Genomic DNA, 27,945 nt, shown 5'->3' on the forward strand with positions numbered 1-27,945 from the left:
TAAATTGGAAATATGTGTAGAGAGACTCAATAGGACAAGCTGATGGATTGCATGTATATGAGGATAAGTTGAGGGAGATTGGAGAAACAAAGATCCAAACTTTTGGCTGAATGGGTGGTAGTGCCATTTACTAAAATGAGAGATACCAAAAGATTATCATGTTGCATCTTAACGTGGGGAGAAGAGAAAGGGAAAGGAGGACCAAGAGCTCTATTTTGAACGTTGTGTGAGATGCCTATGAAACATCCAAGTGAAGATGTTAAGAAGTTCAGAATAGTGGTCTGAGCAGGAGATATATTTTTGGAAGTCTTGGCATATAGAAGATATTTAAAACTACAGTGAATGAATGGCATTACCTAAGAAAAGAAAAATGAAATTCCAGCACACAAAGGTGGGATAGAGAAGAAGAAAACAAAGGAGATATAAAAGAAACAAGCAATGAATTAAGAGGAAAACCAGGAAAGTGTTGGAATCATGGAAGCCAAGAGCAAGAAGGGAGTATTCAGTTGTGTCAAAAATTGCAAAAAGTCTCATAAGTTAAAGACATGCACATTTTCATTAGATATAGCAACATAGAGGCTAATGATAACAAAAACTGTTGCAGTTGACTAGTGTTGGTGGGGGTGGAACTTCAGGTTGCAGTGGAATTGAGAATAAAGAGAATGTGAGGAAGTGGAGACAGCTTGTTTTAGATAACTCTTCTGAGAAGTCTGGCCATGAAGAAGATTGGAACAATATCTTGGAGATAGACTGGAGAGACACAAAGGCTCAAGAGAAGTTTTTTGTTTTTTAATTTAAGGATGGGAGATGCAAGTATATATTTTTTTAAAGATGTATCATTCATTCATTCATTCATTCATTCATTTATGGCTGCATTGGGTCTTAGTTGCTGGCACGTGGGATCTTCATTGAGGCATGTGGGCAGGATCTTTCGTTGTGGCCCACAGGCTCTTCGTTGCTACACGCGGGCTTCTATCTAGTTGTGGCATGTGGGTTTTCTCTTCTCTAGTTGTGGTGTGCAGGCTCTAGGGCACATGGGGCTCAGTAGTTGTGGTGTGCGGGCTTAGTTGCCCCACAACATGTGGGATCTTAGTCCCCTGACCAGGGATTGAACCCTTGTCCCCTGCATTGTAAGGAGGATTTTTTACCACTGGACCACCAGGGAAGTGTCCACAAGTATATGTTTGAATGCTGATAAATGATCTAATAGTAAGAGTTTGAAGATGTGAGGGAGATGGGGTTTAATTGAAGGAGTGTCTTCAGAAGGCTTTAAACCCATCATTAGATTGAGAGAATGGAATTTTGATATTTTCACCAGTAGACATAGTTATTGAGTGCTATGTGCCAAGCTCAGTTCTCTCAGTGCTGTGAGAATGAAGAAGACAGCCAATAAACCTGCCCTCAAAGATTGTAATTTCTAGTGTGGAAGAATGAAAACATGTAAACAAGCAAATGAATACACAAGATTATTTTGAATATTGATAATTGCTATAAAGCAGTCAAGAGAGAGTCCATGTGTTAGAGCCAGACCATGCTCTGCAAGCCTCCGTGTATTATCCATTAGCCAAAATCAAATGGGAGCTTACAAATCTTATGGGATCCAGGCAAGACTACACTTCTCTTTCCTTTAAGACTCATAGCCTCACCACTGCCTTTATCTCTGGGACCAAAAGAACAAACATCCTTATACCCTTGATCCCTATTTATGTCATTCATCACAAGCCATGGTCTCCTTACACATCCCTCACTCTCCAGCCATTAATCCCTATACTGATCTGTACATCACCTTTCCTGATTCAATCTTCCATCCCTCTCCAGCACCCAAAACCTTTCCCCCGTGAGTCCTTCTGGAACTCAGTTATCAGCAAAATCATATTTCCTTAATGTCTTCTTTAAATATTCCTTTTACTGACTTTATCTTACTGAAACCCGTCTCTCTCCTAAGGCCCCTGCTTCAAGTAGTGGCAGTTTTTCCTTCCACAGTCTTCATATCACAGAGCCTGGAGGTGGGGTAGGTGTTCTGTAATTTATTAGTGCTTCCAGAACATTTTCCCTTTCTCCTCTTTTGAAAAAGTCACCTTTGAATCTTGTACCATCAGACCACAGCATCCATTACCCACTCTTGTTGACATTACCTTCCAACCCCACAGTTTACTCCTCCTTGATCCTTGAACATTTTAGCTCCTGGATCACTTCACTCTAAGACTCCTCTTGTCGTTAATCTTGGGGATTTTAAGATTCTCACTGATGAACCATCCAACGCCCTGCCCTTTCAGTTCTCTGTTCTCCCCTCTTACAATGACATTGCATTTCACTCTTTGTTAGCTACTCATTCCTAAAATCATTTTATTAATAGATCTTTCATTACCATTAATTAATCTCTACATAATCTCAATTTCAAACATCCCATCCTCCAATCATTACCTTATTTCTAGAATCCCAACTCCAAACACCCTTCAGTACTATTGGGATCTACAATCCATTGATCCTACCACTATTTTATCGTCTCTTACCCCCTCATGTCCTTACTTCTCTCTCTCTACTCAGGTATTACGGGTTGAATTGTGTCCTTTCTAAAGATATGTTGAAGTCCTAGTACTCCCCAGTACCTGTGAATGTGATCTTATTTTAATATAGGGGCTTTGCAGGTGTAATCAAGTTAAGATGAGGTCATTAGAGTGGGCCTTAATCCAATATGACTGTTGTACTTACAAAAAGAGGAAAATCTGAACACTGACACACAAAGGGAAGACAACCATGCAACGACAGAGGTAGAGATTTGAATTATGCTACCACAAGCCAAGGAATGCCTGGAGCCACCAGAAGCTAGAACAGGTGCATGGCCATGCCAACACCTTGATTGCACACTTCTAACCTCCAGAACTGTGAGACGATACATTTCTGTTATTTTAAAGCACGCAGTTTGTGGTATTTTGTTACAGAAGCCCTATGAAACCAATATCCCAGGTTAAACTATTGATATATATGGTCAGATGATGACATCATGATAAAAGCTATTAAATGGCCTAATGATGAAATCATTCCCGTGCATACACTCTGAGTGCCCTTCCCTTTCTCTTACTTTATTGTACTTGGCTAAACAATAAACCCTGATTAAATCCCATTTTCAGCTTTCTTCATGACCACAGTTGCACAGTAAAATGTGGCTTAAGAAAAACACACAACCATGTTGATCGATCTTACTTAAAACACATGGTGATTAAATGCAACTGGACCTGAATGGTGCTTGCAATCATATTGTCTTTCTCTACTCCATTCATTCTTTCTCCTATAAAACTATTTCAGGGACTTCCCTGGTGGTCCAGTGGTTAAGAATCTGCCTTCCAATGCAGGAGATGTCGGTTCGATCCCTGGTCGGGGAACTAAGATCCCACATGCCGCAGGGCAAGTAAACCTGTGGGCCACAATTAGAGAGCAGCCTGTGTGCCGCAACTACTGAGCCCGCGCACTCTGGAGCCCGTGCACAACTAGAGAGAAGCCCGAGAGCTGCAACAAAGACCTGACGCAGCCAAATAAATAAATAAATAAATAAATAAATCTTTTAAACACAGAAACAAAAAAACAAAACTATTTCATATCTCTCTCTCTCAAAATCTCCAATAACTTCTCCCTAATCCTCATTCTTAGTAAATGTCCTCACTATTACAATAACCTTCATAAGAAAATTTCCACAAGCTCCCATGACATCATCTCATCTACGTGAGTTTGTCCCCATGTTCTTTGCCTTCTATCCATGCTCTTGGCTAAAACCAGCCTTTCCCTTTACACAATATACTATCCCCTCTTCCCTAATCAAAGAAATTGCTCTAAAAATGTCCTTTCCCTCCTCTATCATAAAACTTTCCCTCCCTACCAGATCATTTCTATTAGCTATTATTTCTCCCTTCTTAAAAAAACTAATCAACCACCACTTTTTCTTCCACTTCTCTTCCAGCCATAGTCCTCTGTCTCTCCTTTTCTCCACAAAATAACATTTATTTCAGTTTGCCATGACAGTTGCAGTTTACACTTAATTATTTAATTAAATCTTGGTTTAATTATTAATAGTACACTTTTCAAATGTGTTCGTTTGGATTGTAAATTACATAGCTAGCTTACCTTTTGATGTAAAACTCCTTGAAAGTGTTGTCTGTGCTCATTCTATCCAATGTTTCACCTTTCATTCTCTCTTGTGCCCCATTTCAAAAAGGTCTTGTCCACACTACTCCATTGAAGCTGTTTTCAAGGTCACCAAACATGTCCTTATCCTTAAATCTGATTGTCAGTTTTCACTCCTCACCTTTTTGAGTTTTGGGCAGCATTTAACATAGCCAACCATTCCCTCCTTCTTAAACAATTTCTTCATTTGTCTTTTAGGGCACCAATTTCCGGTTTTCCTTCTGTCACTGCTTCTTGGTCTCCTGTCCTGGTTCTTCCTCACCTCTCTGAACTCTGAACAGTGGATCGGCAAACACCTCAGTCTTCAAACTTCTTCTTCTTTTTATCTATAATCATTCCCTCTTTACTCTTCTCCTAATCTACTTAGCGAAGGAACTAAAACCCATCACACCTCCCCCACAACACACACTCAGAGTAAAGAGATGATCAAGCCACAGTAGATGGTTCTTAACTTTGTGTAAGGAAGAGAGTTATCTTCAGGGATTTCATTTTGCTGAATGTGGGTGTGCATCACAGCTGAATGGTTCAGGTGCAGAGGCGCTGAACACTCCACTAGACGTTTTGTTGTTGTTGCTGTTGTTATTTGTGGGCAACAGTTACTTTATTATAGAAGAAACATGTAATAAAACAATGTTATTATACAATGACAACATCACCATTTTAAAATCTCTAATGAAATAATGGATATAGGCAGGGACCACCAATCACTACTAAAGCCATTAGGTGAAAAGTCGATGAGAAAGTATAAATTTGAGAGATTAGGCTATGAGAATTTTAATCCACTAAGGAAAGTAAGTATTACTAAAAGTGGGGTAAACAGGCTTTATGTGCATTTGCTGTGATATAATATGAAGTATACAGAGCCACCTATAAAATATTCTTGCAAAAAAAGAAAAAGAAAAGAAAAAAATAAAAACAAGGACCCAAATTCAACCAAGACTCTATCACTGACTTCCAGTATTTTTTTAAAAAATCCTTATTGGACTATAATTGCTTCACAATGGTGTGTTAGTTTCCACTGTAAAACAAAGTGAATCAGCTATACATACACATATATACCCATATCTCCTCCCTCTTGTGTCTCCCTCCCACCCTCCCTATCCCACCCATCTGGGTGGTCACAAAGCACCGAGCTCATCTCCCTGTGCTATGTGGCCACCTCCCAACAGTTATGGTAGTGTACATATGTCCATGCCACGCTCTCACTTCGTCCCAGCCTACACTTCCCCCTCCACGTGTCCTCAAGTCCATTCTCTACGTCTGCGTTTTTATTCCTGTCCAGCCCCAAGGTTCTTCAGAACCAATTTTTTTAGATTCCATATATATGTGTTAGCATATGGTATTTGTTTTTCTCTTTCTGACTTACTTCACTCTGTATGACAGACTCGAGGTCCATCCACCTCACTACAAATAACTCAATTTCGTTTCTTTTTATGGCTGAGTAATATTCCACTGTATATATGTGCCACATTTTCTTTACCCATTCATCTGTCGATGGACACTGAGGTTGCTTCCATGTCCTGGTTATTGTAAACAGAGCTGCAATGAACATTGTGGTACATGATTCTTTTTGAATTATGGTTTTCTTAGGGTATATACCCAGTAGTGGGATCACTGGGTCATATGGTAGTTCTATCTTTAGTTTTTCAAGGAACCTCCATAATGTTCTCCACAGTGGCTGTATCAATTTACATTCCCACCAACAGTGCAAGAGGGTTCCCTTTTCTTCACATCCTCTCCAGCATTTATTCTTTGTAGATTTTTCGATGATAGCCATTCTGACTGGTGTGAGGTGATACATCACTGTAGTTTTGATTTGCATTTCTCTAATGATTAGTGACGTTGAGCATCCTTTCATGTGTTTGCTGGCAATCTGTATACCTTCTTTGGAAAAATGTCTATTTAGCTCCGCTGCCCATTTTTCAATTGGGTTGTTTGTTTTTTTGATATTGAGCTGCATGAGACGCTTGTAAATTTTGGAGATTAATCCTTTGTCTGTTGCTTCATTTGCAAATACTGTCTCCCATTCTTAGGGTTGTCTTTTCATCTTGCTTATGGTATCCTTTGCTGTGCAAAAGCTTTTAAGTTTCATTAGGTCCCATTTGTTTATTTTTGTTTTTATTTCCATTCCTCTAGGAGGTGAGTCAAAAAGGATCTTGCTGTGATTTATGTCAGAGTGTTCTGCCTATGTTTTCCTCTAAGAGGTTGATAGTGTCTGGCCTTACATTTAGGTCTTTAATCCATTTTGAGTTTATTTTTGTGTATAGTGTTAGGGACTGTTGTAACTTCATTCTTTTACATGTAGCTGTCCAGTTTTCCCAGCACCACTTATTGAAGAGGCTGTCTTTTCTCCCTTGTATATTATTGACTCCTTTATCAAAATTAAGGTGACCATAGGTGTGTGGGTTTATCTCTGGGCTTTCTATCCTGTTCCATTGATCTATATTTCTGTTTTTGTGCCACTACCATACTGTCTTGATTACTATAGCTTTGTAGTATAGTCTGAAGTCCAGGAGCCTGATTCCTCCAGCTCCGTTTTTCTTTATCAAGATTGCTTTGGCTGTTCAGGGTCTTTTGTGTTTCCATACAAATTGTGACATTTTTGTTCTAGTTCTGTGAAAAATGTCATGGGTAGTTTCTTAGGGCTTGCATTGAATCTGCAAATTGCTCTAGGTAGTATAGTCATTTTCACAATGTTGATTCTTCTGATCCAGAACATGATATATCTCTCTATCTGTTTGTATCATCTTTAATTACTTTCATCAGTGTCTTACAGTTTTCTGCATACAAGTCTTTTGTCTCCTTAGGTAGCTTTATTCCTAGATATTTTATTCTTTTTGTTTCAATGGAAAAGGGAGTGTTTCCTTAATTTCTCTTTCAGATCTTTCATCATTAGTGTATAGGAATGCAAGAGATTTCTGTGCATTAATTTGTACCTTGGTACTTTACCAAATTCATTGATTAGCTCTAGTAGTTTTCTTGTAACACCTTTAGGATTCTCTATGTATAGTATCATGTCATCTGCAAACAATGACAGCTCTACTTCTTCTTTTCCAATTTGGATTCCTTTTATTTCTTTTTCTTTTCTGATTGCTGTGGCTAAAACCTCCAAAACTATGTTGAATAATAGTGGTGAGAGTGGACAACCTTGTCTTGTTCCTGATCTTAGAGGAAATGGTTTCAGTTTTTCACCATTGAGAACGATGTTGGCTGTGGGTTTCTCATATACGGCCTTTATTATGTTGAGGTAACTTCCCTCTATGCCTACTTTCTGGAGGGTTTTTATCATAAATGGGTGTTGAATTTTATCAAAAGGTTTTTCTGCATCTATTGAGACCATCCTATGGTTTTACTCCTTCAATTTGTTAATATGGTGTATCACATTGATTGATTTGCATATATTGAAGAATCCTTGCATTCCTGAGATAAACCCCACTTGATCATGGTGTATGATCCTTTTAATGTGCTGTTGGATTCTGTTTGCTAGTATTTTGTTGAGGATTTTTGCATCTATGTTCATCAGTGATATTGGCCTGTAGTTTTCTTTCTTTGTGACACCTTTGTCTGGTTTTGGTATCAGGGTGATGGTGGCCTTGGAGAATGAGTTTGGGAGTGTTCCTCCCTCTGCTATATTTTGGAAGAGTTTGAGAAAGATAGGTGTTAGCTCTTCTCTAAATGTTTGATAGAATTCGCCTGTGAAACCATCTGTTCCTGGGCTTTTGTTTGTTGGAAGATTTTTAATCACAGTTTCAATTTCAGTGCTTGTGATTGGTCTGTTCATATTTTCTATTTCTTCCTGGTTCAGTCTCGAAAGGTTGTGCTTTTCTAATAATTTGTCCATTTCTTCCAGGTTGTCCATTTTACAGGCATATAGTTGCTTGTAGTAATCTTTCATGATCCTTTGTATTTCTGCAGTGTCAGTTGTTACTTCTCATTTTTCACTTCTAATTCTATTGATCTGAGTTTTCTCCCTTTTTTTCTAGATGAATCTGGCTAATGGCTTATTAATTTTTTTTATCTTCTCCAAGAAAGAGCTTTTAGTTTTATTGATCTTTGCTGTTGTTTCCTTAATTTCTTTTTCATTTATTTCTGATCTGGTCTTTATGATTTCTTTCCTTCTGCTAACTTTGGGGTTTTTTTGTTATTCTTTAATTGCTGTAGGTATAAGGTTAGGTTATTTGAGATGTTTTTTATTTCTTAAGGTAGGATTGTATTGCTATAAACTTCCCTCTTAGAACTGCTTTTGCTGTATCCCATAGGTTTTATGTTTTCATAGTCATTTGTTTCCAGGTATTTTTTGATTAACTCTTTGACTTCTTCGCTGATATCTTGGTTATTAAATAGTGTATTGTTTAGCCTCCATGTGTTCGTATTTTTTACAGACCTTTTCCTGTAATTGATATCTAGTCTCACAGCTTTGGTGTCAGAAACAATACTTGATTTCAATTTTCTTAAATTTACCAAGGCTTGATTTGTGACCCAAGATATGATCTCTCCTGGAGAATGTTCCATGAGCACTTGAGTAGAAAGTGTATTCTGTTGTTTTTTGGATGGAATGTCCTATAAATATCAATTAAGTCCATCTTATTTAATGTAGCATTTAAAGCTTGTGTTTCCTTATTTATTTTCATTTTGGTTGATCTGTCCATTGGTGAAAGTGGGGTGTTAAAGTCCCCTACTATGATTGTGTTAACTGTTGATTTTCCCTTTTATGGCTGTTAACATTTGCCTTATGTACTGAGGTGCTCCTATGATGGGTGCATAAATATTTATAATTGTTATATCATCTTCTTGGATTGATCCCTTGATCATTATGTAGTGTCCTTCTTTGTCTCTTGTAATAGTCTTTAAAGTCTATTTTGTCTGATATGAGAATTGCTACTCCAGCTTTCTTCTGATTTCCATTTGCATGGAATATCTTTTTCCATCCCCTCACTTTCAGTCTGTATGTGTCCCTAAGTCTGAAGTGGGTCTCTTGTAGACAGTATATATACGGGGCTTGTTTTTGCATCCATTTAGTCAGTCTATGTCTTTTGGTTGGAGCATTTAATACATCTACATTTAAGGTAATTATCGATATGTATGTTCCTATTACCATTCTTAATTGTTTTGGGTTTGTTATTGTAGGTCTTTTCCTTCACTTGTGTTTCCTGCCTAGAGAAGTTCCTTTAGCATTAGTTGTACGGCTGGTTTGGTGGTGCTGAATTGTCTTAGCTTTTGCTTGTCTGTAAAGTTTTTAATTTCTCCATCAAATCTGAATGAGATCCTTGCTGTGTAGAGTTATCTTGGCTGTAGGTTTTTCGCTTTCATCACTTTCAGTATGTCCTGCAACTTCGTTCTGGCTTGCATAGTTTCTGCTGAAAGATCAGCTGTTAAGCTTATGGAGATTCCTTGTATGTTATTTGTTGTTTTTCCCTTGTTGCTTTTAATATTTTTACTTTGTATTTAATTTTTGATAGTTTAATAGGCGTCTTGGCATGTTTCTACTTGGATTTATGCTGTATGGCACTCTTTGTGCTTCCTGGACTTGATTGACTATTTCCTTTCCCATATTAGGTAAGTTTTCACCTATAATCTCTTCAAATATTTTTTTCAGCCCCTTTTTCTCTTCTTCTTCTGGAACTCCTATAATTCAAATGTTGGTCTGCTTAACGTTGTGCCAGAGGTCTCTGAGACTGCTCTCAATTCTTTTCTTTTTTCTGTATTCTGCTCTGCAGTAATTATTTCCACTATTTTATCTTCCAGGTCACTTATCTGTTCTTCTGCCTCAGTTATTCTATTGATTCCTTCTAGAGAATTTTAAATTTCATTTATTGTGTTGTTCATCATTGTTTGTTTGCTCTTTAGTTCTTCTAGGTCCTTGTTAAACATTTCTTGTGTTTTCTCCATTCTATTTCCAATATTTTGGATCTTTACTATCATTACTCTGAATTCTTTTTCAGGCAGACTGCCTATTTACTCTTCATTTGTTTGGTCTGGTGGGTTTTTATCTTGCTCCTTCAACTGCTGCGTATTTCTCTGTCTTCCCTTTTTGCTTAACTTAGTGTCTTTGGGGTCTCCTTTTCGCAGGCTGCAGGTTTGTAGTTCCCATTGTTTTTGGTGTCTGTCCCCAGTGGCTGATGGTAGCTCATTGGGTTGTGTACGCTTCCTGGTGGAGGGGACTGGTGCCCGTGTTCTGGTGGACGAGGCTGGATCTTGTCTTTTTGGTGGGCAGGTCTGCGTCCGGTGGTGTGTTTTTGGGTGTCTGTGACCTTGTTATGATTTTAGGCAGCCTCTCTGCTAATGGGTGGGTTTGTGTTCTTGTCTTACTAGTTGTTTGGCATAGGGTGTCCAGCACTCTTGCTTGCTGGTCGTTGAGTGGAGCTGGGTCTTAGCATTTAGGTGGAGATCTCTGTGAGAGCTCTCACCATTTGATATCACGTGGAGCCAGGAGGTCTCTGGTAGACCAATGTCCTGAGCTCAGCTCTCCCACCTCAGAGGCACAGGCCTGACACCCGGCTGGAGCAGTAAGTCCCTGTCAGCCACACGGCTCAGAAGAAAAGGGAGAAAAATAGAAAGAAAGAAAGAAAAAAACAAAACAAAATAAATAAAAAAGTAATAAAAAATAGGAAAGAAAAAAGGAAGACAGCAGCCAAACCAAACAACAACAAATCCACCAATGAAAGCAAGCACTGAAAACTATACTAAAAAAAAAGAAACAACAACAAAAAACCGAACAGACAGAATGCTAGGACAAATGGTAAAAGCAAAGTTATACAGACAAAATCCCACAAAGAAGCATATACATACACACTCAGAAAAAGAAAAAAAAAATATATATATATAAAGGAAGAGAGCAACCAAATCAATAAACAAATCTACCAATGATAATAAACTCTAAATACTAAGATAAACATAAAACCAGAAGCACATTAGATGCAGAAAGCAAACCACAAGTCTACAGCTGCTCCCAAGCTGGGAGAAATTTCCTTCTCTTCTTTGTTCGCACAGCTCCTGGGGTTCAGCTCTGGATTTGGCCCCACCTCTGCCTGTAGGTCACATGAAGGCATCTGTTCTTCGCTCAGACAGGATGGGGTTAAGGGAGCAGCTGGTTCGGGGGCTCTGGCTCACTCAGGATGGGGGGAAGAAGGGGTACGGAATGCAAGGCAAGCCTGCAGCAGCAGAGGCCAACATGACATTGCACCAGCCTGAGGCGTGCTGTGTGTTCTGCCAGGGAAGTTGTTCCTGGATCATGGGAACCTGACAGTGGTGGGCTGCACAGGCTCCCAGAAGCAGAAGTGTGGACAGTAACCCATGCTTGCACACAGGCTTTTTGGTGGCTGCAGCAGCAGCCTTAGCATTTCATGCCCATCTCTGGCATCCGCGCTGATAGCCACAGCACAAACCCATCTCTGGAGCTCATTTAGGCGGTGCTTTGAATCCTCTCTCCTCCCACACCCCAAAACAGTGGTCTCTTGTCTCTTGGGCAGATCCAGACTTTTTCCCAGACTCCCTCCCGGCTACCTGTGGTGCACTAGCCCCCTTCAGGCTGTGTTCACGCAGCCAACCCAACTCCTTTCCTTGGGATCTGACCTCTGAAGCCTGAGCCTCAGCCCCCAGCCCCAATCCGCCCCGGTGGTTGAGCACACAAGCCTCTCAGGCTGGTGAGTGCTGGTCGGCAGCAGTCCTCTGTGCGGGAATCTCTCCATTTTGCCCTCTGCACCCCTGTTGCTGCGCTCTCCTCCGTGGCTCCGAAGTTTCCCCCCTGCCACCCCGTCTCTGCCAGTGAAGGGGCTTCCTAGTGTATGGAATCTTTTCCTTCTTCGTAGCTCCCTCCCAGAGGTGCAGGTCCCATCGCTATTCTTTTGTCTCTGTTTCCTCTTTTTTTCTTTTGCCCTACCCAGGTATGTGGGGGAGTTTCTTGCCTTTTGGGAAGTGTGAGGTCTTCTGCCAGCATTCCATAGATGTTCTGTAGGAGTTTTTCCACATGTAGATGTATTTCTGATGTATTTGTGGGGAGGAAGGTGATCTCCGTGTCTTACTCCTCTGCCATCTTGAAGGTCTCTCTCTTTTTTATTTTTAAAATTCTCAGTCTTGATGGTTGTAATTCAGTATTTGAGTTTTTTGTTACATCAATAAAACAATTCTCCTAAGTGGTTGCAAGAAGAAGGTTAATCACCTCACTGTACTCTCTTAAACTCCAAAACGCTCAGGTATATTTCTTCACCTAAACAATCAAATATGTCTTCAGTAAAAGTAAAGAATTAAAGTCAAGAATGAGAAATTTTACTTACCATTCAATCAGGTTAATATAAGTTATTGGAAAGAATGAATTGACTTTTGATTGGTGACACAAGCAAAGTGAAAACAAAACCTAATGTATAAATTATTTACTACTGCCTTTTAGTATAAATGGTTTCAAAATCTTTTAAAACCCCGATTACTCCTCTTGGTGATTTAGTGATACATTTTTTTTTCTAAGACTAGAAAAAAACTATCATACTATACAAATAGAAAAAAAAAGACATTTAGTTGATTTCATGTCTTAAAATTTTTTTCATAAGAGTTTCAAATCCTCAGACCAGCCCAGTAGTGTAGGCAGCACTTATATTGAATTTCAATATTGTAACATTAACATGAATTTCCTTCCAGTGTACAATGATCTATTAGATAATACCTAATGGTTTAAAAAAATCATCATGCTTACATTTTTGCTTCATGTTACCTTAATTTTTGTACTTCTCAAAAAAGCAGCAAAATTTTTTTAAAATGTGAAGTATTATAATTTAATGAAGAAATCAGTGTTTAAAAACATTACTTCTTTAATGTTTCTATATATATCCTGCATAATTCCAACTTTGGGTATTTTATTCTAAAAGGAAATTGAAACATAGCTCAAAATTTATTCTCTTTAGCATCCCTGGGTGCAAGGTAAAATGAGACTGTTAACACCTTAAGGAATTAGGCACAACTGATCCTGTGTATCAATTTCTCAATATTGAAAACTATTTCAGCCACTACTTTTTTGGCCTTATTTCCATTCTGTTTAGCTGACAGGACTGGCAGATCTCAACAGCCGCAACACCGTATGTTACAATCAAAGCCAGATGACATTCTGGCACTGCAGTGGCTGTATGAATCGATGTGCTAATTTTCTCTTTTGTGATGATTTGTAATAAATCATCTAGAATTTCAGGTATTTAAAATTCAGGACATAATATGGCAAATTTATCCATTCTCCATCTTTTTCTTTCCCTATGGACTCAAGGAGTCTGCCACTTTTAATAAATACCACCTCCAACTTTTATGCCTATGTTCCATTTCCCCTCAATCCAACTGAGAGGAAGAACTCAATATCTGAAAAACATCTTTGATACCCCATCCATTCATTTTATTCTTTCAACAAATTTACTGAGAACCTACTATGTGCCAGGCACTGTATGAGGCACAAGGAATACAAAGTTGAACAGTGGCAACAAAAACACACACAATTCCTGTCCTCATGGAGTTTACAATGTAGAGGGTCTACATTAATCAAAAACATATAAAATTACACAGGTGTTCAATGCTAAGTAGTGGTATGTGTTCGCGTGATGATGTATAACAGTGGGTCTTACTCTGGTGAAAGAAATTAGGGAATGCTTCCCTGAGGAAGTGATGAATGAGCTAAGATCCAAAAGACAAACAGGAATTAACTAAGCGATGAAAGTACTTCAAGCCAAAGGAATAGAATGAACAAAGGTTCCTATGGTGGAAGAGGCACTTTGATTCTCACTTATTCCAGACAGTTAAAGTGCAATGAGGGTAGAACACAAAGAAAGTGAAACATGGTGCAAAATGAAACTAAGAAGTAATAATACGCCTGGAGGAGTGGGATAGGGAGGGTGGGAGGGAGATGCAAAAGGGAGGGGATATGGGAACATATGTATATGTATAACTGATTAAATTTGTTATAAAGCAAAAAAATAAAAATAAAAAATAAAAAATAAAGAGCAGGAAACAGAAAAAAAAAAGTAATAATAATAACTAACCTCTATTAAATGCTTTTTAAGGTGATGTGCCAGTCATTGTTTTAATGTTTTGAGACATTAACTTTTTCAACGTTCAGAATTATAATATAAATAGTGGCCCTAATACATAATCTCATAGGCAACATATTTTTGTTTTAATCATAAGAGCAATGAAACGCCATTAATGTTTTTTAAGCTAGAGGTGAATCTGGGGGTAGGTGGATTGCCTTGATTAAAACTGCACTTCAAAAAAGAGAATTCTCCCTGCCTATTAAAATAAATCAGGAAGGCCAGAGTAGCTTAGGAAGCCCAGTTAGGAGTCGACTGCAGTAATGCAGGTAAAAAGTGCTGATGGTAGCTTAGATTAGGAAGGTGGTTAAGTGAAGAGAAGTAGACAAATTTACAAGGTAAAATGACAGGACGCAGTAGTGAACTGATTTGGGGGTGGGGGGTTGCAGTTAGGGAGAGGAAGGTGTCTAAGAGGAGTTCTAGGTTACCAGCTTGGAAACCAGGGTGATGGTGGTACCTTAGATTGGATACGTTAATAAAAACTTAAAGAGGAAGTTTTAACCCCTGTATTGACAAGTACTGAATAACAATAACTACAATAAAAATCCAAAAGGAGCTTCTGGTTAATTTTTTCACACATATTTGCCTGCAATCTTATATAGCCATTCTTACATGGCTTAAATAAAAATAATGTTTCATTACAACTAGTGTCACATGGTGATCTTTTGAATTCTAGGATAAAATGAGAAAAGAAAAAAAAAAAACCAAGATGCCAAGAAAATGTTTTTCACATATGTAAAATTAAAAAGGAAAACACAAATATCATTTTCTTCCCCTGATTACTAACATCTCTGCTAGGGATTTAGCAAAGACATGGCAACTTTATATCTAATTTGTGGTCATTTAAAAAACTCTGTTAAGTTTATTACAGGTTGATTCCTATATTTCTCACACAGCTAAAAAGGTTGTGGTTAACTTAAAAAAAATTCTCCCCTTATCTTTTAAATAGATTGAATAATACATACATCACACACACACACTTTAAAAGTATTATTATTTATGTTTAAAAGAAAAGCAGATAAAAGACCAATAAGTGATTCCTTTCCCCACCTCAGTAAAAATCTGTGAAATAAGGAATAAGATAAAATAAAAGCATATAATTGGGATTTAAGTAAAAGAGCAGGTTATTGTGATTTCAGTCAAGTCACTTGTTCTTTCTGAGCCTTAAGGTTTTTATTTAACTTTTAAAATGTGAATAATACCTACCTCCCAGGTTTGCTGTGGGAATTACATAATGCTTTTGGAAGTGTTTTATTAATTTTAAATCTCTATAAAAATAGTAATCATTATAAATTTTTAAAAATCTAACAAAGCATACAGAATGTTCAGATCCACATTAATTATCATCTCTACTATTTATATGATTTTCTTGAGAAGGCCAAATAAATTGAAAATAAGAAAAACATTCAGCATCTATAACACTAAATAATTATAATACATCATAAATTTAAAATTCATATAGAGCAAATAGCTCAAGTCTGAGAAACACTGCAAGCTCTGAAGAAGTTAATGTCCCATCAATCCTGCTTTTCTATAATAGAGACTGCTTTTGTTGACTATATACCTACAGATCAAAAGTACTCTACTAAGGATATAAGCTATACATTTAAAATATTTAATTAGACCTTTGCTTTTTTTTTTTTTTTTTTTTTTGTGGTACACGGGCCTCTCACGGTTGTGGCCTCTCCCGTTACGGAGCACAGGGTCCGGACGCACAAGTCCAGCGGCCATGGCTCACGGGCCCAGCCGCTCCACGGCATGTGGGATCTTCCCGGACTGGGGCACGAACCCGTGTCCCCTGCATCAGCAGGTGGACTCTCAACCACTGCGCCACCAGGGAAGCCCTAGACCTTTGCTTTTAATCTAAAACTATATAATAGTCTTAGATTAAAATGGTTTAACAGGATTTTTAAAACACTCTGAGGTAAAATAATAACAATTTAACTTGTTCTTTGCTGTATCCTTAGCTCCCAAAACAGGGCCTGTATTTTAAATAATGTTAATTAAAATGGACATTATAGGAAAAAAAAAAAAAAAAAGCCAGTACCATTTTCAATAAAATCTAAAATCACTCCAACACTTAATGTAAAATGAAACATGTATTTCCTTCCAAGTACTTAGATAGAGGGATGGCTATATAAGTCATACCAAACAAGCAAAGCACCATAAAGTGTCCGAACGTGGTTGAAAATTAGAAAATTTTCAAGTATCTTAAAGAAAGAGCAGTCCAGCTATTTCATGTTCTATCTTGGATATATTTATGTTTAAGAATGTGAATTTTAAAATAGACCCCACTTAGTTTAATTCTATCAGAAATATATTTTAAATTGTTAAAAGCCTCTGTTTCTTAAATACTCATAAACTTTTATTTCATAATGCATGATTGAGATTCTCTCTCATGTTGGTTTCAAACTTAACAATCCCTAGAAAATAGAATTCAAAATTTACCAGTTTTTCCTATTATAGAAGATAATATATAAGTCACATAGAACTTTAATCAAAACTAGCATTATAAATTTGACATGTGCAAACATCCACCTGTTGTGATACTACAGGAATGGTATGAAATTGTTTTATGTATGTGAAAAGAAAATTCCCTGAAAACACACCCTTCCTTAAATAGAGGAAAGATGAAGGTAAAGAACTAATATAAATAGTATTAGTTAAAATTCTTATAGTTACAAATGCTGCTAAATTTAGTAGGATAGTTAAATTACTCTTTTACTTCTAACAATAAATGTTTAAAGGAATGTACAAATAATGCTTTTTAAATCAGCTGGCCATATACTCTAATGTCTTGCTTTTTTACAGTTTGTGCTTTTTATTTTAACATTTGTGCCATCTTCTTTGTTGAAAATTATAGCTTCAACTTACACAGTTTACCCATCACTTAAAATGATTCTTTTTCACATTTTCAAGTTACTTCATAAGTGCAGTAGGGTGATGATTTTCTAGAATTTTCAAACCGAGCCATTAGATATTTATTAATTTGATTGGACTTTTTTTTTTACAGTAATTAAATATAGATTTAAGTACATAATTTTAATAACATTTAAAATGTAAGCCTCCTTTTATTTTACATTAGCCCTAAAAGCATCTGAATCTTTGTAAATAATAGTAAATTATTAACAAATAGTGATAAATAGTGGGAACACATAGATTTTAATTTTTCTTTTTAAAAAATGCCTATAATGTAATATCAAAATTAGGAAATGACATCTTCTATTCATTAGGCAGGTAATTATTTTACAGTATGCGTTGACTTCCCTATATCACACCAGTTTAAAAGAGGGTTTAAACTCCAAAACACAAAACAACCAAAAGATTGTAATGCCCGTACCTAGTATTTTCTAAACTGGCTTTGGAATAGTCACCACTGCATCACATTCTATTTCATTTTATTGTCTTTTCATGAAAAGGAAAGTCTTCCACTAATTGGTAACATCACAGTATAAATATAACCACCATACTCCAGAGCTATAATTTGAGTTTCTGACTGCCACTCCTGCTATTCAACTGTCATCTTCTTTATATGATGGAGAAGAGCATCTTTTTCCAAGTGAGCCTCTGCAAGAGCTGTTTTAGCTTTAGCCAATTCCTGTTTAAGAGATTCATTCTCTTCCATGAGCTGAAATGATAAATTTGGAAAATAAGAAAACTTAACCATTTTCAGAAAACACAAACTATTTATACAGTATCAAAGGTCTGACACATGAGTCAGTAAAATTACCCAATGCTGGTGAGGATGCACTTAAGCCGAAAACTGCTTTGAGAAGTTATTTGGAAACACATACCAAGCACTTAAAAATGTCCGTAAGTTTTGACCCAGCAATTCAAAACACTAATTAACTTCTAATTTCCAAATCTAATAGTGATTTTGTTTAATTTCAATTTCTCTTAAGATGCTGCTGACCTCACCACTCCTTGCTAAGCCTCTCTCCTCTTTTGCCTTTTATGCTACAGTTCTTTCTTGTTTATCCCTCTCTACCTATGGACTTTTCATCTCTTCCTCAGCTGTTTAAGAACCCTTAAATTTTTCATATTCTATTAAATTCCATAATTGGTCGCCTTCTCTTATCACTGGAGCCACTCTCTTAGATGATCTCATCTACTCCTGTGGCTCCAATAACTATAGATAGCCTGATCCAGCACAAGCCTCTCTCTTGAGCCCCAGACCCACATTCTGAATGTCTCATTACATATTTTCATCTAGATGTCAATAGGTCTCCCCTCATTAAGACTCGGTTCAAGCATTTTATCCTCTTAGAACCACTCCCTAACACCTAACCAGGAAGATGTGATAAAACTTTCTCCACAGAAAAACACATTTACACAGATATATTAAAATAAATTCGTTCAATTTCAAAGAGTTCTCAGACCTTTTAGTACCAGCTTAAGAATGCCTGCCTTACAGACCAAGTTGGGTATTTCACTATACTTCCCAAACTCTAGTACATATAACACATGAAACAGTATGTTCTGACTACCATTTACATGCTCCTGTCTTTCCCACTAAACTTTGAGTTTCTTAGTAGACAGGGAGTGGTATACTGTTACAATTCTATATCCTTAGCTTAGAGTTGACATCCAACAAATCCTGTTAAACAGATGAATGAACTCATTCTGTGGTTCTATTATAGAGAATTAAAATTCTGCTAGACAGAATTTGGTAACAGCAAAAAATAAGAAGCAACTCAAATGTTAACAAATGTTAAGAGGAACCTTTAGAAATGACAATACATCCACACCCATATTAATCTGTCACTAACAATAAATATGAAGCATTGACTATACTTGAATTAAAAAAACAAATAAAATACATATACGAAGCATACATAGCAATATGGAAAATATCTGTTAAACAATGTTAAGTAAAAAAAAATAGTTATATACACTAGAATAGTAATTGTTTAGAAAAATTATGGAAAGAGCCTGGGAGGAAAAATTTAAAAATACTGACAGCACTGTAGGAGGTTACAATATGATAGAGTTGTTTTAAAATATTTTTCCAAAGTTCTGAAATATAACAATACTTTCGTAACTTAAAAATAAGACATCAAAATGAATATATCTTCCAAGAAGCCTTCGTAGATTCCAGAAACTGGCACTGTCCCACATTTACTCCTTTATCTTCCATCAGACTACAAACTCTGTGAAGGCTGGGAATGTCCATACCTTGCTCAACACTTTATCAACAGTATCTAACACAGTGCCTGGCATATAACAAGCACTCAACAAACGTTAAATAAGTAAATAATGTCTTAACTATTTAATATTTATTTTAATTGCTGAAACTGAATGAGAATGAACTATGTTTTCCATTACCTGTTCCCTAGTAAAGTCAAAGGAGCACTCAGGAAAGTTGACTGACCGAGAAGGCCAAGGAACCTCTGGGCTCGTCTGAGTGGCTTGAGTGACACTGTGTTGTTTTTTCAGATCACTCTTTCCACTGGTGAGCAGCACTGAATCACTTCTGACATCTTCTTTCAAATCATTTCTAGTGTTAAGCATCTGAGAATCTAATACAACAAATAAATACTCAGATAACATTTCTAAATACTTGATAAATCTTAAGTTCTCTTGTGAAAAACTAATTTAAAAATGAGTATCTCTATTAGTAGGAAGACATTATGAAACAGAAAAACAATAAAGTCAATAAAACAAAAAAGCTCATTCATTGAAAAGATGAACAAAATCAAAACCAAAAGCTCATCTGTTGAAAAGATGAATAAAATTGATAAAACCTTAGTTAGATGGACCAAAAAATAAAAAAGGAAACAAATTACTAGAATCAGAAATGGAAGAAGGGACATTACTATCAACCTAACAGAAATTAAAATAGTAAAGGAACCAATAAATTAGATAGCTTAGATGAAAGAGAAAAATTCCTACAAAGACAAAAGCTACCAAAATAGATTCAGTAAGAAATAGATACAAATACAACACGTAAAGAGTTTAAATCAGTAATCAAAAACAAGTGATGGTGCTTCAGGTAGAGCCAGATACTGGAATTCATATGATGTCCTCAGGAGTGTCAATTTAGGAACTTGACTCTCTCTACTTCTCAGGTCCACTTTTCTTCTCTTCTGGGTTATTTCAGTCATATGATGGCAAAGGTAGCCTCTGGTGACCCCAAACAAGTAAGTTTTACAGCCTGTGACCCCTTCTCTCTCAGTGTCCTTTTCAATTCACAAAAAAAGACTCAGAATGCTTGGGTCACAGTCCATTCATGTATCACTCAGTGTCCCAAGGGCTGAAGTCTTTTCACTGGCCCTGCTGGGTCCCATCTCCATTTTTGTGATAGAGTCATATGATTGCTAAGTCCACCAAAATCACATGCAACAGTCATGATAGAAAGGCAGTTCACCATATCAAATTATACTGAGCAGACAAAAGAGTAATACTGCTCAAAATAATTTTTCCCCTTAAAAAGATTTCCAGAAGGGGTTAGCTAAGTCAAAGAACAAAAATATTTTTTAAAGCTTTTGTTCATATTGCCAAATTACCCTCCATAATGGTTCTATCAATTTTACCCCTATTCTGTATATATAAAAATGGAATAGTTCCATCAACATGGATAAATGACATCTAGTTGAGTTTTGGTCTGTTCTTGGGTTCATTATATTACAGTAGTCTCAAATCAGAAACTACTTTTTACAATATTGTCCTGTACTGATTATATTTTTAGTCGTATTAACTAGGAAAAAAACTACAAAAACTGTTGTATTGGTTCAGACTAGCATACGATTCAGCTTGGCAGTGACTGTAAGAGAAATCCTAAAGTACTATGCATGGAAAAGCCAAATTCTCCATTCTTTCAACCTCAAAAAATTAATAACACCCCTAAAATTCTACTTGATTACAAATTTATAACATACTTTTGGTTTTCAAACTTTTAGAGGAGCAAAACTCTTCTTTTAAATGAAATCTGACATAGAATGCTAATATGAACTTAAAAAAAAAAAGCTGAGTTACATAGGCTGTAGTGAGGAAAAAAGGGCCCAAGGCCCATTTTGTTTAGCCTATATCTCACTACTCATGGGATCCTAAGAATAATGAAAAAAACACTGACCAAACTATTCTGAAACCCATTTTATTTTAATCACTGGGAGGTGGAATGAGGAGAGAAAAGGGAAGGAGAGGGAAAGAAGAGAAGAGGAAGAAATATGGGAAGAGAAAAAGAAGGAATGAAATAGAGGAGGAGGGAGGAGAGAGAGCTAGAGAGTGGAGGAGACAGAGGAGTGAGGATGGGAAAAGAGGAAGAGGGATGTAGCTGTAACTGGAGATAAAGACGGAGAGTTAACTGTGAGTCTGTTTTGCATATGCACTCATTTGTAGTACCTTTTAGATTCCACATATAAGTGAAATCATTAGTATTTCTTTTTCTCTGTCTGACTTATTTAACTAAGCTTAATATTCTCTAGGTACACTCATGTTGCTGTAAATGGCAGAATTCATTCTTTTTTATGGTAATATGAGTAATATTTTTATGAGTAATATTCCACAGTGTGTGTGTTTATATATATATATATCTCATATCTTCTTTATCCATTTGGGTTGCTTCCATATCTTGGCTACTGTAAAGAGTGCTGCTCTGAATAGAAACAGACTCACAGATATAGAAAACAAACTAGTGGTTACCAAGAGGGAGAAGAAAGCAGGGAGGGGCAAATGAGGAATATGAGACTAAGAGATACAAACTACTAGGTATAAAATAGATTAAAATAGATGAACAACAAGGATATATTGTATAGCACAGAGAAGTATAGGCATTATCTTGTAATAAGTTTTAATGGAGTATAATCTATAAAAATATTGAATCACTATACTGTACACCTGAAACTAATATAATATTGTGAATCAACAATACTTCAATTAGAAAAAAAAAAGAGGGAGAGATAAGTAGGGAGGAGCAGGTAGGAAGGGAAAAGGAAGAGATAAGAAGGGGAGGAATGGGGAGGAAGAGGCAGGAAGAAGCAAGTGTAAAGATGGGAGAGACTGGAAAGGGATAGGAAAGGAGAGAACCTGTAACTGACAATGGGGAAATTATAGTCTATTACTATAGAAAGACATATTTCCTTTTATTTACTTTAAAAGAGCTCCTTTCTAGTTTTTAAGACAAATTTTGATGAACAAATCCATGCCCCTCATGGATAAAATGTGCATCTTACAACAATGTACACTTTTCCCCTCGCATAGGCTCTGCTAGTTACTTTCTAGATCTTGTACCTTGGACAAGACATTCAATTTATCTAAACTTTAATTTCTTCATTTGCAAAAAGGAGATGATAAGAATACTTGCCTTAATTATCTCAAAGGGTTATGGTAAGAATTAAGTGAGTTAATATTTAATATAAAAGAACTTTACAAACTGGAAAGCATTATTCAAATATTAGTTGCTGTTAGTACCACAGTAGGTGTTCAATAAATATTTGACTTTAAATCGAGGTTTTAACAGTTCTCCGTTTATTCAGACAGAAGATGTCTATTCATTTGTCTTCTCTGAGTGTCAACAGGCACTCTTCCAGGTTTAGGTTTTACACCTCTCTTTAGGTTTAGTAATTTAAAAATTCTTCCCTCATTCCCAGTGAGGAAGTATTATGGCAATGATTCTAAGGCTGTATATGGCAAAGAGTTGTTCATCACAGACCGTTAAATATACAGTGTCCCATCCTACCCCCAACATTCCAATATAATCTGTTGGGAGGTACTCCCTCACAACACTTTTGCTGGGAGTCAATGCCACAATGGCCACTGCCTCAGATGGGAGTATGCCAGGTACTAGGTGTGTTGGGTGCAAGACATGTTGAGAGACAGGACACTACTATTAAAAGTAATTAACAACAGATGGCATAGGATATACACACATACCATATATATATATATATACACACACACACACACACACACACACACACAAACACATACACAACAAACATTTTCTGTCTTTTTCTCTTATAATAGTGTTATTAAGTTACTCAATTAGTCATATTTCACTGGAGCAACAAGAAATTGTAGTATACCTTTGTAATTTTCTGAAAAATTATTTTAACTTTCTCTGTACTGAAAAACTAGTCTTTCCCAAGAAGTGTGGAGTACTATGATAAGTAGCAATAAATAAATAAATAAATACATACATACATACATACAAAAAACACCTATTCCTTCATGATGAACTTTATTTAATCACATCCAGAGCAGCTGTAAGTATACCTCATAGTACACTAAAAGAACAGGAAGGAGTAAAGAAAAATATTAGGTAAGCTGCTATTATCACAGCAACAAATACCTAAACCTAATTTTTGAAACACCTACTAGTCAGATTATTCTGAATGCTCCTGTTTGCTAAATAAATTTGTTTTAAGGGAGAAAAACTCAGCATACCTTAAAATTTCTTTCCTTATTTTTCTTTTTCGGCTGTGCCACATGGCTTGCAGGATCTCAGTTCCCCGACCAGGGATTGAACCTGGGCCACGCAGTGAAAGCACCGAATCCTAATCACTAGACCACCAAGGAACGCCCATACCTGAAAATTTCTTAAAGAGCTACTTGAGAAAGTAGGGCCATTCAAATTATTTACCCAAAGTGCTTCAAAATTCTAAGAAGCAAATAAAACTGTTAAATACTTGTTTATCATGGCTAATATATTAATTTGAGTCGTAATTATGATACATTATCATACAAGCTTTATGTGCGGTACATTAGACTATGTGTTACATTATGTACATCAAACACTAAAGACCCTCGTGCAATTCATTTCCACATAAGAAAAATAACATAATGTAATCTGCTTCATGATATTGCTCTTAGGTATACACTGAAATAAAACATGAGACACTGTATAAAACAAAACATACTTGCTTATGCTTAAAATATGTTGTTCTTCCCAGAGACAATGGATAACTACTTTAAAATAAATTGTCTTAAATTTTGTACAATGCTAATATTGTGAATAACACAACAAAATTTTCCATCGTCTCAATGAGCTTTTGAAAGGTACATCAACAATTTACAGGACTTCCCTGGTGGCGCAGTGGTTAAGAATCCGCCTGCCAATGCAGGGGACATGGGTTCAAGCCCTGGTCCGGGAAAATCCCACATGCCGCAGAGCAACTAGGCCCGTGCGCCACAACTACTGAGCCTGTGCTCTAGAGCCTGCGAGCCGCAACTACTGAGCCTGCGTGCCACAGCTACTGAAGGCTGTACGCCTAGAGCCCGTGGTCTGCAACAAAAGAAGCCACTGCAATGAGAACCCCGCACACAGCAACAAAGAGTAGCCCCCACTGGCCACAACTAGAGAAAGCCTGTGCGTAGCAACAAAGACCCAACGCAGCCAAAAATAAATAAATATTTTTTTAAAAAAGTAATGCTTAAAAAGAAAATTTTATGTACATGAGTACTGCTGCTAAATTTAAATAATACCCTGAGTTTTGATGCCCACTTAAAGAAACTCTAGGATAAGCTTTTCTCTAACATTTCATCACTACCTAAATGGCTTTGCTGAAAAGATCCAAGTGTCACTGTAAAAACATGAAATAAGAAAAATTATATTCCTAAAATGTAAAACATTTGATAAGGAGCAAGAGTTTTCAAAAATGTAAGAAATGAAGTGTATAAATATGTGACATATTCTGAAAAGATAAATATGTGATTTTTTTTTTTTTTTTTTTTTTTTGGCCACACCATGGGGCATGTGGGATCTTAGTTCCCCGACCAGGGATAGAACCTGTGCCCCCTGCAATGGAAGTGCAGAGTCTTAACCAATGGAACACCAGGGAAGTCCCTCATGTGTGATTTTTTTTTTTAACCCATACAACTTTAAAGACAAATCCAAATGGAGTTTCCATATTGAAATGATCTTCATGCAAATATATGCCCTTGCTGGACCAGTGATTCACTTTTGCCTTAGCTACTACATTAAAACACAGTTCACAATTGGTAAAATATGTATTGATATTTGACTAATTGTAAAATATAGGTAAGAAATATAGGGGAAAATACAGAGAAAATTTTTTCAAAGCGCCTTGATTTTAAATTAGTTTTTACTCATTAAATTATGTTTATTTAATTCTTTATTTCTCCATTATATGTATGCAAGTAGATATTTTTCTTCAGCTATTATAAACCTCTCATTTAAAAGAAATATTTGTTTTTGTTTTCTTTAGCAAATAGTAGTTAATCTCACTCAGTTGCCAATAAATCCCCAAGAGTTAGAGCAAGGATTGTTTTAAATTTTGTCAAGTATAGATATTTTATTTGGGACTTCCCTGGTGGCGCAGTGGTTAAGAATCCATCTGCCAATGCAGGGGACACAGGTTAGAGCCCTGGTCTGGGAAGATCTCACATGCTGCAGAGCAACTAAGCCCATGCACCACAACTACTGAGCCTGTGTGTCACAACTACTGAAGCCTGTGCGCTTAGAGCCCGTGCTCTGCAACGAGAAGCCCACGCACTGCAACGAAGAGTAGCCCCCACACTGCAACGAAGACCCAATGCAGCCAAAAATAAAATTAATTAATTAATTTAAAAAATATTTTATTTTCTGCTACATTTTTATGTCAATGACAAACTTTATTGCATTGATATCAGAGAAATGGCCTGCATGAACTCTATGTTTTGGAATCTGTTGATATTTTCTTTGAGACTGAATTAATAGAGAAGTTTTATGGGTATATGAAATTACCCATTTGTTGAATTCAAATATATATATATATATACACACACACACATATTTATATTTATGTATCTATACTTGTACTCTGAGAGGCATGTAAAAGTTTCTCTATGATTGTAGCATCTCAATATGATATGATTCCATTTCTCTTTACTTCAAATAGGTTTGCTTTATATTTTTCAGTTATGTTGTTAGATGGATAAAGGTTTATGACTGAGGTATGTTTTGGGGGATCTTTTATCAATATGAAATCTCTCTCTGAGGCCAATGACTTTAAGAGGGACCTCACAAAAGAAGATATATACATGGCAAATCAGCATATGAAAAGATGCGTACATCATATGTCATCAGGGAAATGCAAATTAAAACAACAGCATACCACTACACACCTATTTAGAATGGCCAAAATCCAGAACATTGACAACACCAAATGTTAGCGAGAACACAGAGCAACAAGAAATCTCATCCACAGCTGGTAAGAATGTAAAATAGTACAGCCATTTTCTTACAAAACTAAACGTACTCTTAACCATAAGATCCAGCAATCACACTCCTTGGTAGTTACCCAAAGGAGCTGAAAACTTATGTCCACACAAACACCTGCACTTGAATATGTCCAGGAGTTTTATTCATAACTGCCAAAATATGGAAGCAACCAAGATGTCCTTCAGTAGGTGAAATAAACTGTGGAACATTCAGACAATGGAATATTATTTGGCTCTAAAAGGAAGTGAGCTATTAAGCCTTGAAAAGATATGGAGAAACCTTAAATCATATAACTAAGTGAAAGAAGCCAATCTGAGGGCTTCCCTGGTGGCGCAGTAGTTGAGAGTCCACCTGCTGATGCAGGGGACACAGGTTTGTGCCCCAGTCTGGGAAGATCCCACATGCTGCAGAGCAGCTGGGCCCATGAGCCATGGCCGCTAAGCCTGTGCATCCGGAGCCTGTGCTCCAGCAACGGAAGAGGCCACAACAGTGAGAGGCCCGCGTACCACACACACACACAAAAAAAGAAGCCAATCTGAGACAGCTACATACTGTATGATTCAGGTCTGACTCTGGATATCTCTTGAAGGTAGAGCTGATAGATTTTAGGTGACCTACTATTTTTTACTTCAAAGATCAGGCTTTTAATTTTCAAGGATTTCTAACTGGTTATTTTCCATAAAAGCTTGTTCTTGTTTTGAGTTCAAGATCCTATCATCTGTCTGAGGATATTAATTATATTTCTTTAAAAGTCTCAACTTTTCTTCAGCACTCTGAAGCACTGGAGCACTCTGTTCTGCTTTTGTGTAAGACAGACCTGAAGTTTTGGGATCTAAAGCATCTGGGAGCAAGAGCCATACAGCAAACCTAACTTCTCACACCTGAGCTATCTTCACCTGAGCTTTTATCAGTAATTAAGATGACATTTTGATCTTTGTTGGCCTGACTTCTATGTTTGCTGTAGCTGTTCCCCAGCTCCAGAGAGGAAGGACTCTTCAGTCAAGAGTGCCCCACAAACTGCTTCTACCTCAGCAATAGTCTTCTCTTTCATGGTTTCTGGCTACAGATTTTTCTGGTTTGCCTCTTATCAGTCCCTCACATTTCACCCTCAAGTAGCTACTAACGAAGTTAGGACTAGAATACCTAGGTCTACCAACTCAAGCTCTTTCCACTACTCCACACTACCTTAGAAGACATAGTCCTTACATTAGAGACCTTAGAAATCTTGCTAGAATGGAGATACAAGCACTAAAACAGAACTAAATACATAGCAATATACTATAAGTAACTAATGTATGGAGAATAAGTACTCAAGAATATTAAGAAGTCACATCAAGTTATAGAGAAGGGTTCATTGAAAAGGAGAAGATTTGAGATAACCCTGGAAAGACTTCATTCAAAACACATTTGTAGAACAGATACTAAATCAATTGTAGATGAGTTATCCCTGAGCATGAGGTTCATACATGGATGATATTTTATCACAATGTACTCACAGTGTCCCTAAATCATCTACTACTATATATGCATACACATATAAAATAGTTT

General features: G+C 36.7%; 1 protein-coding gene across 1 annotated transcript in view; it reads right to left on the minus strand.

The window, feature by feature from the left end:
- Window positions 1-15,385: 15,385 nt before the first annotated feature.
- BLTP3B (bridge-like lipid transfer protein family member 3B) overlaps window positions 15,386-27,945 on the minus strand; it is a 99,219-nt gene continuing 86,659 nt past the window's right edge. Inside the window, 3 exon segments of the mRNA XM_082634591.1 lie at window positions 15,386-17,756; window positions 17,758-17,865; window positions 19,563-19,756. Coding sequence (XP_082490717.1) covers window positions 17,715-17,756; window positions 17,758-17,865; window positions 19,563-19,756 — 344 coding nt within the window. The 3' untranslated portion in view covers window positions 15,386-17,714.

The sequence above is a fragment of the Mesoplodon mirus genome (assembly GCF_964341445.2).
Source record: "Mesoplodon mirus genome assembly, chromosome: 11".
NCBI lineage: Eukaryota > Metazoa > Chordata > Mammalia > Artiodactyla > Ziphiidae > Mesoplodon > Mesoplodon mirus.